The sequence below is a fragment of the Rhamphochromis longiceps genome, linkage group LG18 (assembly GCF_057381845.1).
Source record: "Rhamphochromis longiceps isolate RC_006_pf linkage group LG18, R_longiceps_female_GT1.1, whole genome shotgun sequence".
Taxonomy (NCBI): Eukaryota; Metazoa; Chordata; class Actinopteri; order Cichliformes; family Cichlidae; genus Rhamphochromis; species Rhamphochromis longiceps.
The window spans coordinates 30,094,772-30,111,483 of record NC_140574.1 but is presented as its reverse complement, the minus strand read 5'-3'; the positions used below and the strand labels follow the sequence as shown (position 1 = coordinate 30,111,483).

General features: G+C 37.9%; 1 protein-coding gene across 1 annotated transcript; it reads left to right on the top strand.

The window, feature by feature from the left end:
- The first annotated feature begins 2,310 nt into the window (after positions 1-2,310).
- On the top strand, positions 2,311-5,372 carry klf17 (Kruppel like factor 17). Its single transcript, XM_085390124.1, has 3 exons — positions 2,311-2,481; positions 2,635-3,760; positions 3,871-5,372. The coding sequence occupies exons 1-3, from the start codon at positions 2,416-2,418 to the stop codon at positions 4,044-4,046; spliced, it is 1,368 nt and encodes a 455-aa protein (XP_085246250.1). The 5' UTR covers positions 2,311-2,415; the 3' UTR covers positions 4,047-5,372.
- Positions 5,373-16,712: the final 11,340 nt, after the last annotated feature.

Genomic DNA, 16,712 nt, shown 5'->3' with positions numbered 1-16,712 from the left:
AGTTAACATGTTTGTGCATCCAGGGTAAGATCTGTCTGTCTGCTCAACTGTAATCTTAAGTAATTGTGTTTAGAAAGCACTCAAACTGAAAGACTTCCTCCCTTTTAAAAACCGTGACAAAAGAGAAACCTGAGCCCAGGGCAGTTCTTTATCTGTATCTGTCTCTCTAGTCTCTGTTACTTGTATTTTTCATGACATGACTGTAATAAGGTCTTTGAGGACCCAAGGTAAATCGCTGATTTTTGCACATCGTGTGGGTTTGTTTTTTATTGTTTTTCTTAAGCAAAATTCAGCAGAATTCAGTGTGTTAGTGTTATGGACAAATTCAGTTATATTAATCAGCTATAAACCTCTAAACATCTATCATAATCCCACAAAACACAAAGTAAAGCAGACATACTTTTCTTTTCCAGCACAGGAACATAATAAGTGGTTTAAAATGCAACAGGCCCAGAGCACCTCAACACGTCTGTATGCTTTCAAGCATCTGAAGGTGATTGAGAGTGAAAGCAAGGGAAGCAAGTGTGAAGTTTTTCCTCAGGAAACAGAGTCCATTTCCACTTGGCTCACAGACAGAACCGGAATTTGTTTTGCGTAAGCTCAGCAGGTCAAAAATAACAGAGTATAAAAGCAGAGTGCTGCAGGACGCCACCTGTGACAACACCTGCAGGAGCGGAGAGGGGTGGAACAAAAGTAACACTGCTTTGTGTGGCTTAGCTGCAATTTACGAATTTACAGAAACTAAACCCAATATCTGAGATACGGGCAAGTGAAATGTTGTGCTGCAATATCAGTTATCTGTAAGAATATTAGACTACTGTTATCTTAACATCAAATCATGTAATGTAATCTATGCATACAGTCTGTATTTATAAGTGTCTCCACACTTACTGACATACTGTAACGGACGCATGCAGCCACTGAACATACTGCTGTACCTTCTTCTTTCTGTGCGTTTCTTCTTTAAATACTGAGTAAATTTCATTGGCTTTGTATCAGTTCTCTGCTCAGTGACAACAAAACTGAATACAAAAATGTAAAAACATTTTTTAAAAACATTTTTCAGTAGACAAGAACTCCTTTTCTATATATCTGCAGAGCAAACTAAAAGTTTGAAAGGTGAATTCATCCTCCCACTCGAGAGGGAAAGGAATATAATGTGTGTATATCGTTTGTAATCTGTATCTCAACATTATTTTAGAAAGTATGCAACTAGTTTGCCATGGAATATTACTCTAATGGGGTGATAACAGGCATGCAAAAAGACAGAGACAAATGGTGGTTGGAGGGGGGTCATTATTCATGGATCTGTTTTCCTTCTTTTCTTGGAGTCTTCAGTTTTTTGTTTTTTGCTTTTCCCACCACGAAACCCAGTCAACCTGTGCATTATCATAAGAATGACTGCAGGGTGCCGTATCGTGCCCTTTTGCGGGGGAAGACCGTTTCGAAACATGTAGCCCTTTGTTTACCATCAGATTAACCGGTTGTTCGGACTGGCCTCGGGAATGAGCAGCTTCACACGCAGAGATCAATGTAGGACAAATAAGTATGTCAGAAATTGGAAAGAAACTGGTAAGATGCCAGATTTGCTGAGTTTAAAGGCACTCAATGTTTTGTTCTCGATTTCAACAATATCAGTTATAAAACACACAAACACATTACTTTAATCACTTCATTGTACTGAAGGGCACCTCAGCAAAGCATATATGCCAAATATATCTTGGAATATTTGATACACAGAGTTAAAATTCCATTCCTAAGCTGCCCTCTGTAGCTTCCTCACGGGAAATGTTCGGCTTCCCTGGGAGATACACTAGATTTACTGCTGTAGAGGTGAACTCGATGCTTTTCCACGCGTTTATGTTATGTTCAAGTAGGAAAGTCATCGCAGAAAGCTGAAGAATAAATAAATAAATAATCTACAAGCACAGTGAGAAAGGTTAGTTTTATTGTTATTAAGCCTCGTCATTATTTACCAGCATATTTGTGATGAGTGAAAACAAACCAAAATATTCACCACATTAAATCAAAAATTATAAAATCCAGTCAATTCAATCAAAATAATTATTTTTGGTTTTGGAATTTATTTAAGTTTTCATTCATCTTATTTGTTTTCCTCTTTCTGTTTTACATTTATAGCAGCGGTTACCTGACACGAACCCGTGCTTGGTTTAACCTGTTTGCACTATTTGCTGTGTGAATGTGCAGGTGATGGGGGAGGTGTGTACGTGTGTGCGCGCAAGAGGAGGGGTTAACCCACACTTCCGTATGCTAGACCGTAGACCACTATAAAAAGTCCATCAGTCGGGCTGTTACTCATATCCTGAATCCTGGTTTCACTCAGAGAGCACACGGACGCGGAGGACAGCATCTGCAGGACTTCGGCGTTTTAAACTCTTTTTAAAAACGGTCAACATGGCTGTGGCTGAAGCAGTGATGCCTGCCTTAATCTCGTTTCCGAGTCTCAAAGGACTGGATAATGTAAGTAGAGAACATTTAAGTATGGCACATTGTGGTAACTCTAGTGTGTTATCATAATATGTTTGTAGATCTATTTCTCACTGTTGACCGACTATGCAGCTTGGCTTTCTTCTAACTTTTTTTTAATTTTGCGCTCCTTTACATTTCTAAAAGGTGGATGAGGGAGTGCAGAACAGCGCAACAGGTGATGCAAATAACCCGCCGTGGGAAGTGGAGTTCAACATGGTGCGTTCTCCTGCTTTACCCTCCAAAGAAGACGACGAACTGGGAAAGTTTTTGGATCTTGATTTTATTTTGTCCAACACCATCGGCCGCGATGCTCTAAGCGACAGCGACGGCAATGGGAACATCCCACCAACGCAGCAGCAGCAGAACTGCATGTATTCTCTCCCGGATTCGCCGGAAAGCTGCAGCGGTGGTGCTGTGACGGAGTGCAGCGATCATCCTCCCTCTCACCTGGGCTGCCACGGAACTGCAAACGTCGCAAAGTCGAGCCCAGCTCACAGTCTTATGGTGGAGCTTCTCAGGCCTGAGATAGGTTACCCGGCTGATGCTTCACCGGACTGCGTGGGCAAGGAGAGAGATGACCGGGAATTCACCGAACTGCGAGCTTTGAATTCAGCCTCAATTCCATCGGCTCCCCTTCACCGCCCAGCTGCCACCGCACCGATCCCGCTTGGATATAAAATCAAAACCGAGTCTGGGGGTCCATCTTGCATGATGGCCGCCAGCGGTGAGAACTTTATGGAACACGTTCACGAGAAAAACCTAATGCAGCCAGTAACCTTTACGCACCACCAGGCTGCATTTCATGGTGGGTTGCAGGCTCACGGCACGCATCCCATGCAGCACGCTGCATCCCACGGACATACGGCACACTACCACTTAAACGCGCACATGAGCTCTCACCATCCCAGTAATCAAAGCCATCTCCAGGGTCAATATATGAACGCGCCATATCACTCGATTTACGCACACCAGGGTGTGCCATCGTTTCAGGGACACTACAACGCGCAGAGAGAGCAGGTCCACGTTCACCAGCAGCAACAGCAGCAGCGTCCACTGTCGATGCAGGGGATGGTGCTCACTCCTCCCTCTTCTCCTTCTCCGGTTCTGCTCGAGTTTTACTCGCAGGATGAGACCGGGTGCATGAAGCAGAAACGAGCCCGCAGATCGTGGGCTAGAAAACGCGCTGCCACGCACAACTGCGAGTTCCCCGGCTGTGGAAAGACTTACACAAAGAGCTCCCATCTCAAAGCGCACATGAGAACACACACAGGTGAGAATCTAAAATCTAATATAATTTTTGTTTTCTTCTGCTTTTTTTTTGTTTGTTTTGTGAACATGTCATATAAAATATGTTAATATGCTTCTGTTTACATCTTTCAGGTGAGAAGCCCTACCACTGTAACTGGGAAGGATGCGGCTGGAAGTTCGCCAGATCAGACGAATTGACCCGCCACTTCAGAAAGCACACCGGACACAGACCCTTCCAGTGCCACCTCTGCGAACGTGCCTTCTCCCGTTCAGACCACTTGGCTCTCCACATGAAGAGGCACATGTAGGCCACAGTTCTTCTGGACTCTTGCATCCATAAGAATCCACCCCTCAGAAGAGGACCGACTTGGTTTCTCCCTGCTGGACTGTCCAAAATCAGTGTAGCATGAACTGTTTCCCCCTGACAGACAGTTGCAGTTGTCCTCTTCCACTCCACTCTTATTTTTTTATTACCACTTGTATACTGCCAAATTAAGTGCCTCTGGTGGTTACTGTACATACAGAATCTGTGCATACATGTATAACACTGCCTAAATTCTAGTTCAGTAGTATTTAAGACACTTCCTCACACTGTCTCTAAAATAAGTTATTGACGTGAGTGCCTTACCAGAATTACATAGGCCTATCTGCTCATCCTGAGCAGTTTTTGTATTTTTGTAATGTTTACATCTTGTATCTTTGATACTATAATCAGTCAGGGTGGTAATTATTATTATTTTTTTTTTTTGGTATTCTGTTTTCTTATCGTAGATTGTAAACATTTGCTAAGCATTGTAGACTGCTGTGGATCTTTATAGTCTGGTTCAGCAAAGATTCAGGTACTAAATTGTTTATAGGATCCCAAGAAACTGGTGCAGTGTGAAATGTATTTTTTTTTTTGTTAATGAGAGTTTTTGGCAAAGTTGTCCCTGTGGTTTTGTTTTTTGTTATGTTTTTATGTTTGCTGTGAGAAAGAATCCACTGCAACCAATGGTCGATTTGGTGAACTTGAAAAGTGTCATTCTCCTAACATGCAGTTGTTTTAAATTGCGCTCAAGGGCTCCAAAATAAAAGTTTGTTTACAAATGCACCAAGTTTGTTATTGTGCATTTCTCACTCATGTAATCTCTCCAGAAGCAGGTTTGTCTGGTCATGGTGTTTTATCCTTCCTTCTGGCTTGTGTGTTCCCAGAATCCCAAGAACGGGCAAAATATTAGTAGGTGCATGTGTTACTCTAGTCCATGGTTGGAAATGTAGGGGACAAAGTTGGTGCCTAACATCCCATCAAACATTAACAAAAAAATAAGAATCAAGGTGAAATCTTACTGAAATTGCTGGATGTAGAAGCATCAGTAAGCTCTTGTTGCTTTACTTTACCTGCACAAAATGTACTCATTTAACTCTGCTTTACTTCCTGTCTCCTGGCTTCAAACCCCACAGTTTAAAACCATGGTTTACCCTTAATGGCCAGGTGTTCCTGTAATAACAGAACACATGTTATTGAACAAGGATGTTGCTACCATATTTTTCAAGTTGAAAAAACTGAAATGCTTTCATTTATTTTATATGCTTAGATATCCTGACATGCTCTGTACTGAGACCTGAAATCACAAAATTTCGAACTACAATAAAGCCACTTTTCATAGAGGATTAATGACTCAAACAGCTTTGGATCACTACTTATGAAAGACTGCCATCTAATGTCATTTCAGATAATAACATTATCTTTAACAGGGCGTTCAATGTCTTAAACTATCCTCTTGCATGTATGTAATGTTCATCTGTCTAATATTTATTTAGAGATGGTGAAATCTGGAATCAGGAATATGTTCCACACTGCTTTGTGATACAATGACTTCTCTTTCCTTTGTGATCACTGTTATACTTAAGAATCAGAATATTTTAATCCCAGAGGAAAATTATGTTTAGAAACGACTTTAGAGTCAGTTGAAAAGATATGAAGAGAACCCAGAGTAAATCATGAGACAGAAATTCAGCCAGGACAGTCACAGCACTGTGCTTCTGCCAAGAGGAAACTTGATATACAACAGTATGCTCAACGTGTTCAATTTACAACCAACATTCAAACGGACCACTACTTAGCGTGGGAGCAATAAAGGACCAAACGGTCAAAGAGGACTGCTTTGTTGTTCCACCTCAGTTTCATTGATCAATTAACCGTGTGAAAACACTGGGGACTGGGGTCCTGCTTCTGTCTGCCCTGGAACATGTAGAGAAACCTGTTTTGCACTGTGCAGGTATCCATATGCTAATTCCCCACAAGCACCCGTGCTTTACAGCTCACAGGTCCTCCTACACAGGAAGGCGGACCTGCCCATGTATGAACTGGGGATCTATTGTGAAGCGATTTCCTGATAATAAAACCAACCGTCTACAATAAAAATGCATCCCAGGCGCCGGCGCACTGTCACCACACCCGGACATTTCACGAGCTTTTCATGTCTGCTTAAGCAACACTGCCCTCTATTGTTAATGTATATGATAATCTCCATCTGTTTGTGGGCGAAATGCGACGAACTGCCATTTACTACAAATATTTAAATGTTGGTTGTGAATGGGAAATGGTACTTAAACCATGAAAGGTTGCCGGCGAAGATAAAGGAGCCAAGCTGTTAGTTTTCCCACATCAGGCAGTTGAACAACAGCGCCCGTTGACTGTCTCACTCGTCCCCTGTTTTAATAACCTTTCAGTAAAAATGTTAGCAAAGAGCCAGTTATGCCACCTAGCCCTCACGGACTGATTTTTGGGCTTCTTAATTAAACACAATTCATTTTCTGTTGTAAATGTTTATTAATTGTTCTCCTTTGTCGTTTTGAATCATACATTGCTAAATTGAGGGATTTTACACATATGGAATCAAGGTTATTATAGTTCATTCAAACTAAACTAAACTAAGACTAGATGTGGGAAAAACGTAACATAAGTTAATCGCATTAAAAATAAAAACTAGACTTTAGAATAAAAAATATACAAATTGAAAACTAACTAAAATAAAATAAAATAAAGTGTTTTAGTATCTGTTATCACTCTACAAGTCTCAATAAACATGCTTACTGTGTTGACTGTGAGCCAACTGCTTTCATTTCATGCTCCTGATGTGTATAAAAGACTAAAACTAAGAGGAATTAAACTGAAAGTAAACACGTTCATAAAAACCAGAGTGAAACAAGAAAATCAACTATGGAAACTAAACCAGATTAAAAAGTCAAAATGAAATATGAATAAAAGCTCATTAGAAAATACAAAATTTAATAACTCAAATAAAATCTACGTGTACCAGTACTTTAGTTGCAATTAAGACATTTCCTCACACTCTTTAAAATAAGTCACTGACTTAAAATAAATGTTTTACCTGGATAATAAGCTAAGGAATTTTTGTAATGTTTATTTCTCACATCGCTGATACTCTTATCATGCATTATATGAATCTGTATTCTTTGCCTGCAGATTACTTAGTGGATTATTTCTGGTTTGGCAACTGTTTTCTTGTTCAAGACCAAGAAATAATGTTGCTAACAATTATTTTCAGGATCCCAGTAAGGAGGCACGGTGTGAAATGGATTTCTTGTTTCTGACAAATTGTCTTTTTACTCATTTAAAACATAATTCAGAATAAAGAAATCTGTATAAATATTCTATGTGCTACACTTTTCTTCTGAAAGTTTTTAAAACTAAGCTCAAATATATCTGCAGGACAATGAAAAACAAAAACAAAACGTATAAATGATTGGTATTAAGCCAACAAACTGAAAGATTAAAGTGAATTCTGCCCTCACTCCAGAGGAAAAAAGAAATGAAATCTCTGCACTAACAATTTGTATTTCCAAATTGTTTAAGAATATACACAACTAGTAAGTGACTATCTCGAAGATGATACTACACAGACAAAAAGACAGAGCCAAAGGGGGACTGGGGGAAACATTATGTAACCTGCTTTTCTTCTTTTGGAGCCCCCTCCTCCTTTTGTTATTGATGAAAAATGATGTAGGCAAAGACTAAAACTGGAGCACCGCTGTTTATTTTAAAATGAATACATGATAGTTCAATAAATTTCATCCGAAATTGGTGCACTGTACATGTTTGCAAAACAAGGGTAAATAGTAGTAGGGAAAGTGAGAGCACAGGTAAGACTGGAAGTAGGAGAGAGGGTAGAGGTTGGGGTTTAGATCCTCTGCTCGAGCTAATCTCTTTTCTTCTTTCTTGCTGCTTTGCGTCTGCCACCTTTTCTCGTTTCTTCTCAGCTGTTATTTTGATCTTCTATGTTCTCATCACATCTTTCTCTCACTCTCAAAGTTTTCTTCACTTTCTTCTTCTGTTCTTGGTTTTTCGTCCTTTTCCTTTCTGCTTTCTTTTGTCCTTTCTTTCTTTGTTCATTTCCTCCTCTTCTGCCTCTCTGATTTTCCAGTTTTTCCTCACGAAAACTTGTTTCTAGGGTTTGTTCCTGATGTTTGGCATTGGGTGCAAGCTCCTGGGTGGAAAGACTACAAATTATTTTGTTAAACTCAGTCTAAAAAAGATGTTAAGACCAAAAATGACATTATGATGGAGTGACACAATCAGCTAACCTGAAGCAAGGTTTCCCATTCAGCCTCATTTTCCTTTAATTTCTCACAGAGAAGGGTTTTCTTAATTTTAAGCTCATCCATAGGCCCCCTCAGACGTCTGGTAGGTGCAGCTCCAGTGTTGTTTCCTGCTGTTCATCTTTGTGTCTTTTTTAGTTAATGCTGGTCTATGCAGGCTGGGGTTTGAGCTCTCCTTTTTAAGGCATCTTTGAAAAGCCTCATCCTTGCGCTTGAGACAGTGCAATGAAAAACATCCATTTGTTCATATGAGTAAATTAGCCAAAGCATAAGTAATTTTTTAAAGACCCCTGTAGTGCATCCTTTTGTCAGATTAGTTTTATCAGATTAACCATTTGTTCTAATGAACAGCTTCACACCAAGGTATTTGTGCTTAGACTGCCAGAAATATTATTCACCAGATTTCTGGGTACCCAGTTGGGGTTTTTTTTTTTCACATTTGTAGTTTCAGAAGATTTCAAAAATCTTTAAGCATACGACACACAAATTTCAAAAATTTCCCGAAATCAATTTCGGAAATCAGAAATTTTGTTTTGGATAAAACGTGATGATTACACTATGAAATAAGTCACTATCTAAAGATTTATAATTAAAACAACCTACATGGATTAAGCTACAGTACTACAGTGAGAGCCAACACCAAGTGTAGCAAGAAACACTCAGCAGAAAGTATAATTAAAGCAAATGTTGCACAAAAAATCATTTTAGTCATTATGGATCAGAGAAAGTGTCTAGGTATAAATAAACCAGTCAAACAAGAGTCACAAGTTTATACATTGCAATTGCTGCCAATTTCAACTGCCATAAGACTTGACTGCAACGTGCATTTAAACTGTTTTTACCATTTACCACGAAAGTAACAGTTGTTAAAGGTTTTAAAAGGAACAAAAAGTACTAGTTTTTAGCTCTGTTAGTACTTTTCATGTTGTTGGAAACATCTTAGAATTAGGTTCTCCTTCTGTTTCAGGCCCCATGCAATAAAACCTGTTTTGCATTGTACAGGTATGCATATGCAAATTCTCCCCACAAGCACCCGTGCTTTACATCTTTAAGGAAAGTGTTGAAGGGTGATTCTCACATGTCAGCATTGTAAACATTTGCCAGTTTAGGAGTGCCTGAAATGAGTTCTTAACAAGTGATCTGTTTCCCAGCGAGCAATATCACTGCTGCAAGTCCAGCTTTGTTAGCTTTGTTTGGAGAATTAACTGCCCCATCTAACCTAATGAGATATATAATGAAATAGGAATGTAAAGTTGTTAACTAGTGTTAAGGTTTATTCATACAGAATGATTTATCATTAAATACAACATGAGGATACTTGGAAAGTCTGTCAATCCAAACTTCATATGCATGATTGTTTTCCTGATCCCTGGTACAAGCCCCTTTGCCACTTTGTTTCTCTACCTTTAGTTCTGAGCCAAAATTATGAAGATCATTAGATTCATTTTGCCTATTGTGGGTTTGTGACTTCTTTTTGGTTTTAAAGCATGTTAAAGCTCCTTAGCTTCCTGTTTATGATGTTACTTTTACTTTCCTTGTACTTTTAAATTGCTTGTTTCTCTCTGTCTTTAGTTCCTTCTTTAGTTCTCTTTAAATCCATAACTGTAACATTAATTACACAGAGTGTTACACATTCTACCTGACAAATAACCCTTGCCACCAGGGCATTACACTGATATAATGATGCTGAGGGCGTCAGCATGCAGACACACTAAGTGAAACGACTTTGCAAAAATACTGGGAAGAATGGCTTCATTTCAACATAGCAGACTCAGTGTCAGATTTGATAACTCCAGTTTTAGGTGTACGAGTAATCTTCATGGAACAATAGGGGTAAGATTTTCCCTGTCAACTGGGGAACTGTTTTTGAAGTCAAACACAGAAACAGAAAAATCAAAACATAAAAGAATGTCACTGGAGGGAATATCATAGACCAGGGGCTTCAGGATGAGAGATTCAGACTAACAAAACTGATTGCTACACTCCTGTTTTACTCATCTTTCTACCATTTTCTGCAGACACATTATCAGTACAGTCATTTAAATCACAATCCCTCTCATCTATAATTGCTTTCGGATTACTGACTGTTCGGCTGCACTGTCTAGCCACACTGCTTGAAGGTGTTAACCTCTTACAAACCTGAATGGGAAACGTCATTCCTTTCACTTGGCATGTTAGAATAAATTTTACAAGATCCCAGCTCTCCCGCTAGCTCTTCATAAACCGTGATTTCCTTCTCTTACAAACAGTAGTAATAGTAGTAGTTTGTAAGAGGTTAACACCTTCTAGCAGTGTGGCTAGACAGTGCAGCCGAACAGTCAGTAATCCCACCACCTTTGTTAGAGGACCTGACATCATATTTAGGAGGTAACAATGTTTCGGTCCTTAACACACAGTACTCACCCATCAGAACTAAACCATTTCGGACTTCATGATTGAGTTATTTCATGTCATTGAGATTTGGTTTATTTTGTTTGAGCATATATCTGTGTATGTGTGTATACATATGCAGCTATCTATGTATATATTGGTTGTTTGTTTTATATGTCCAAAATAAAAGATTATCTTCATCATCATCATCATCATCATCATCAAAAAGGCTGAGTGAAGAAGAAAAACGCAGCAGACTTGTCCTATTGCAGTGTAACTAAGGGATGATTCAGGGTCACTTGAAGCTTTATCAGAGAGGAAGGTTTTAAGCTTAATCCTAAAAGTAGAGTGGGTTTCTGTCTCTTGAATCAAAACTGGGAGCTGGTTCCACAGAAGAGGGGTCTGAAAGCTGAAGGCTCTGCCTCCCATTCTACTTTTAACTACTCTAGGAACAACAAGTAAACCAGCACTCTGATAGAGAGCTTTGTATGAGAGGAGAAGGATTTTAAATTTGATTTTGGATTTAACAGCTAGCAATGAACAAACGCCAATATGGGAGAAATATGCTGTCTCGTTCTAATCCCTGACAGTACTGTCACATTTTGGAACAACTGAAGTTTTTTCACAAAGTTTCTAGAAGAACATGAAAATAATAAATTAAAATAGTCCAGCCTCGAAGTAATATATGCATGAACCGTCTTTCAATGGAATGTTGTGTACTTGAAATAAATAGCACGTGATAAAACCCACTGGTATCCCAAAAGCTCTTCTGTAGAGAGGAATAGGCTGAAATTCCTGTTAAATTAATGTTTAGCTGAACCTATTACTGCAGTCACTCTGAAAACAAAGGCTCATACACTGCAGCCTCTCACAGTTGTGTATTATTGGATTTTTTTTCCTCAGATCATAAATGACCAAGTCTAAATTACTTTGTCATGTGTTGAGTCGAACTTCTCTTAAGATTCTTCCACCTGGACATTACCATAATAATGGGTGCATAACAAAGTAGAGAAATTTTATGTGCTATGAGGTTGTTTTCTGGATTTCCAGCAGCTCACAAATACCTAAAATATATCACCAGAAATCCATGTTACTAATATCGTTTGTGTTTTTAAAAAATTAAAATGAATTTGATCCAAACTGTAGTTCAGTTTCAAGGGTTTTCTCTGCACAGCCATGTAATGTGTGTTTGTATGCAGGAAGAATACTGAAAGTAACCCCAGTACAAACGTCTGGGCATCGTGCTTGTGTTGTTTTAGGCTACTGCCAGTTGAGGGCAGTGTATCAAACATACTGTTAGCTACTTCACTTCAAGTTTTTACTTGAAGTGTTTACTTTTGTTGTTGCTTTTCCCATGTTACTAAGAAGACTAGTTATACAGAGAAAAGGCATGCTGGGATTCAACTAATGCTTGTGTGCAATTATCCAAAAAGCCACAACTTGCAGCTCATCACATGTACACTAATCTGGTGAGAGCGAAAAGTCAACAGATAACTGCTAATCATTAGATTTATATCGCAGGCTGACTTGTATCGAAGGCTGAACGAGACATAAGACGCAGTGAACTGTAGTCTTATACCCTTCGTCCAACTCCAGTGCTCCAGTGCTCGTGTTGCATTGTGAAACTCTTTGTAAATCCTGAGGTTCCTCACTAGTTGTCCTTCTTGTTTGCAGATCACAAGTAGCCGACCACTGGTACTATATTTAAAAATCAGATTAGCTTCTTGTTTAAACCTCTTATAACTCATTATGCATAATAGTTATGTTCATGCATTTTAGATCCTACAGTCCTTTATTGCTTTTGTTTCCACTTTCTTGTGATTAAATAAAATAATGAATTTTGTTTGTTTTGGGGAGTCAATCACTGGATTGGTTAAAGTACCTAAAGACTTACTGTGACGCTTTGCTTTAATGTATTTATGCATGTATAAACATGAATACTTAAATCATTTTTATCGGTAGTGTGTCCAAAAAACGAGGAAGTCCTAATATTTTGACCACACATTTTTTTGTATGTTTGTCGCTCTGCATTAAGTCAGCATGCGGATTATTTGTTTAAAGAATTTACAAGAAAGGTGCCTAAGACAGCTCAGACTGTGTTGAAGAATTAAGGTGGTTATCATACATAAGATCCTTTCTTTTTAATACTGTCTATTTATCTAAATTTGCTTATCCAAATCAGAGTCTCCAGAGGTCCACTGGAGAGGTTGGTGAATCGTGGGAATTATTACAGCACCCTGCTACCAGAAAGGAGTACTCATCTCAAGTGCATCATCTTCTGGAAAAATCTGGCTATTGCTAACAATGCACTAAACAAGCTAAAGCAGTACCTGGAAATCAAACTTCGAAGGGGGATGAAACTAACCGAAAAGGCTGTTAAACCACTTATTGGCTTGACTGAATGTATTGGGTAAGGAGATGGAGCTAAGGCATATGCTAGTGGAGTTTAGTGTAAGGCTGAAGAAACATCACACAATAACAAAAAAATTCTGCTGCCACACTAGGTTGAGATATGAGAAATGGGCTATAAAACATCCCTCTGTCTTAGGATGTAAACATAAGAGGAATTTATGACATAGAGGCTAATTTGCACAAATAAGAATTAGAAATGGCACAATACCACTTTTTTTTTATGTCCGACACTGATACCGATATCATGAAATTGGATATCTGCCAATACCGATATGAATCCGATATAGTCTATTTTATAATCAATAAAAATGTTTTTTGTTTTTTTTTTTTTTTTAATATCTCGCTGCATTTTGTTTACTCAAGCTTAAAGAGACAAAACACAAGTGTAATAGCTATGCTATTACACTTGTATGCAAAAATACACTGCACCCAAAATATTTTGCAGCAATACTGATCTTTTTATTTAAACCTTTAGGAGAACTTTAAATCTTAGTATTTAAAAAGTAATTTAAAATGCAATTTTATACTGATTTCGAAAACTCTTTGGTTCTGAAAAAAGAAGTGCAATATCAGCACAAAATGTTTATATTCAACAAGTTCAAAAAAACAAGTTGTAGACTGGACCCTTTTATACTTAAAGCTTAACATAAATAGACATCCAGAGTGGAAAGCAGTGCAAATAAATGAGAAAACAGCTTCATGACACTCATCTTTTATCAAGATGGATGTCAGTGTAAGCTGTTTCTATCACATTTAACCTGAGACTGAATTTTGTGTAATTTCTATACAAAACTTAACACAAGTATGAAAAAAAAGTGTTTTTCATAGTTTTTTTTTTCCTGAACCACAAAACTGTTTAGCCTGCAGCACATTTTTTTTCAAAGTATAACTTGAGTCTATCCATTGTATGGTCAGACTTAGCAACAACAACGCACAGACCTCCGAGCTCCATATATCGGTTGTTAAGATTAACATCAGAATGCTTTAAAAACATTCAGAGATGAACTTAAACACTTGCTTTACTTCTCTGGGATAGCTTGCATGGAGATGTAACGCTGGTTTGGCAGCACGTAGCGAGGCTCCAGGTGCTTTCAGTGTGAAAGCAATATCCCCAATATCCGATCCAGTAATTTAGGTCAGGATCGGACAGATACTCTATATCAGATTGGTCCATCCCTAATAAGAATTCAGGTGAATCTCCAAACTTTGCCATGCCCATAAGTGAGACCAAAGTTTGAGCTACACTAAGGTTAGAAGCTACTTTACCGTTGCTTTGGTAGTGACCAAAATAGTGACTTTGCAATGTACCCCATACAGAAACAGTGTGAGAAGCTCAGACACCCAGAAGGAGCTCAAAGTAGCTGTGGGCATCCATTGCAGATCCCAGATAAAAGACTTCTATCATTGTTTTTTGGGGGCATGTCAAACTCGATAGAGATTGACTGGTAAACTCACAGAACACCCACAGAAAGTGCTGAAAATAATCATCGTGAGAGGGATGGGTGGGTAACCTTCGGTCTGCTGTTACCATGATCCAACATTGTATAAGTGGAAGAAAGTTAATGAACTGATGAATGAATTTAATTATAAACAGAATCCCATAACCTACAGCAAAAAAAAGGACCATTTACTTAATGATACACTTCCTGCGAGGGTGCTCTTATAACTGTATAAATCTAATAAAGAAAGATATGCTCAAAAGGAGCAATGTATGGTGTTGCAAGTCCTCATGTTTTGAAATAAACGATCATGTATTTAAAGTCAGTCTCACTAATTATAGGTTCGTTTTTCAAACATGAGTCAACAATATTATGTATTGAGCCACTCTGTAACACAACTCCTTGCTAGTTCACTTTAGTGGAATATTTGCATTCTGTGTGAGTGTTGTCAAGGAGGTTAAACTATGTATACATCTCTGGCTTTGTTTATCTAACCCAAGGGATTCTGGGCCTTGTCAACTGTCACTAGGTCAGAAGTCACTACCCATCTACAAATGCTAGGCAGGAAATGGTTGATAATGGTAATGAATTCAAATTTTTGACTACTTAATCTTATGTCACCTTTAGTTACACTTTGCCTGAAATTATTGAAGCAGTGAAAAAGTTGTAAGTCACTTATTTTTGTATTTTCTGAAAACATCCTTTTTGACAGGGTTTCCTTTCAGACATGCCATTCCTTAAACACTTAGATGCTATCTTTTGGGGTCAAAGGTCATGAGAAGACTCATCCTTCTGCACCATTCAGTCGAAATAACTTTCAGTTTTAACTAGTTGAAAAACAGCTTAGTTTTACTTACTTTTCAAAGTGACTCACAAAAAAAAAAAAGTCTAAATCTATTTTGTGCATTCTATTTGTCAGCTGAAAAAACTGCACTGTAGAAATCAATGAATATTTAGTGGCTGTACTGAGGTCGTAAAACCGCACTAGGCAGTATGTTTACAGTGGCAAATTCACAAAATCACATAACTAGATAATTGATAAATAAAATCAACATTAAATTAACCCATTAGTGCAGTTCATGAAATATCCAGATAAATATTGTCACTCATCGACACTTTCTAAACGCTTCATACATACATATACATACATACATACATACATACATACATACATACATACATACATACATACATACACACACACACACACACATACATATATATATATATATATATATATATATATATATATATATGAAAAATGGCACTCTGCACGATTCCAGTTTATTTTTTAAAAGTAACAGACAATAGAAATGCTTTAAATGTCCTGACATAACTTTTTTCCCCATTCTTAACATATGTAACCGGTTTTATTTTAAGCTATGTAACAACCATTTCTACGGAAGGCGTGTTTCTTTACAGCAAAAAAAATAACTTCAAAAGCACATTAGACCAAAGAAATTTGAGGAACTGTGATAGACAAGAAATGGAACAGAAAAGTTTCCTCTTGTAACATCTTGTAGAGTTTTAAGTAAGTTCCTGTTGCAGAATTATAGCCTCTTATTGTAAAGTATGCTGCCCCTAAAAAAAGAAGCACAAAGCAAGAAGTCTCTCTTTCCTCCTCTTTCGGTTTGAGTGATTTCACACGTGTTTGCATCGACAGGTTACTAGATTTATTTCTAAGAACCTTTTTAGTCGATAGACAAAACATATTTTCTAATGCATGTTTAAAGTACGTCTTGAGTAATGAGTCCAAAATTGTTTGTACTTAAATACAAAGTGTCCAGTACTATTCAAATGGGCTTTAGAGATTGGTGATATTAAGTGAGTGACAAAAATTGTGCTATCCTTGTCCACATTACATACAGATCTACATAGTATAGATTTAAAAATATTTACATCTCTAGGCTAAAGACATGAAGGCTAATTGAATTCAGGAGTTAGCAAGCCTCAAGTCTAATTCACACATCACACCTGCTGATTGAACCATATCTTCCAAAAATCTATTTTACAAGGCTCATGATCATAGAGCTGAAAAGTCTCAAAGATAGAAATGCATAGAATATGTAATATAGACTCAAAACACACAACTGAATGTTTAGCAGAACAGGCCACCAGAGCAGAGCAGACCAAATCTGCAAATGTATCAGA

What these genes read in the sequence shown, in the direction of transcription:
- klf17 (XM_085390124.1), top strand. Translation starts at nt 2,416, where the DNA reads ATGGCTGTGGCTGAAGCAGTGATGCCTGCCTTAATCTCGTTTCCGAGT. An exon ending in GTCTCAAAGGACTGGATAAT is followed by an intron (nt 2,482 to 2,634) that starts GTAAGTAGAGAA and finishes CATTTCTAAAAG; the next exon opens with GTGGATGAGGGAGTGCAGAA. An exon ending in GCACATGAGAACACACACAG is followed by an intron (nt 3,761 to 3,870) that starts GTGAGAATCTAA and finishes TACATCTTTCAG; the next exon opens with GTGAGAAGCCCTACCACTGT.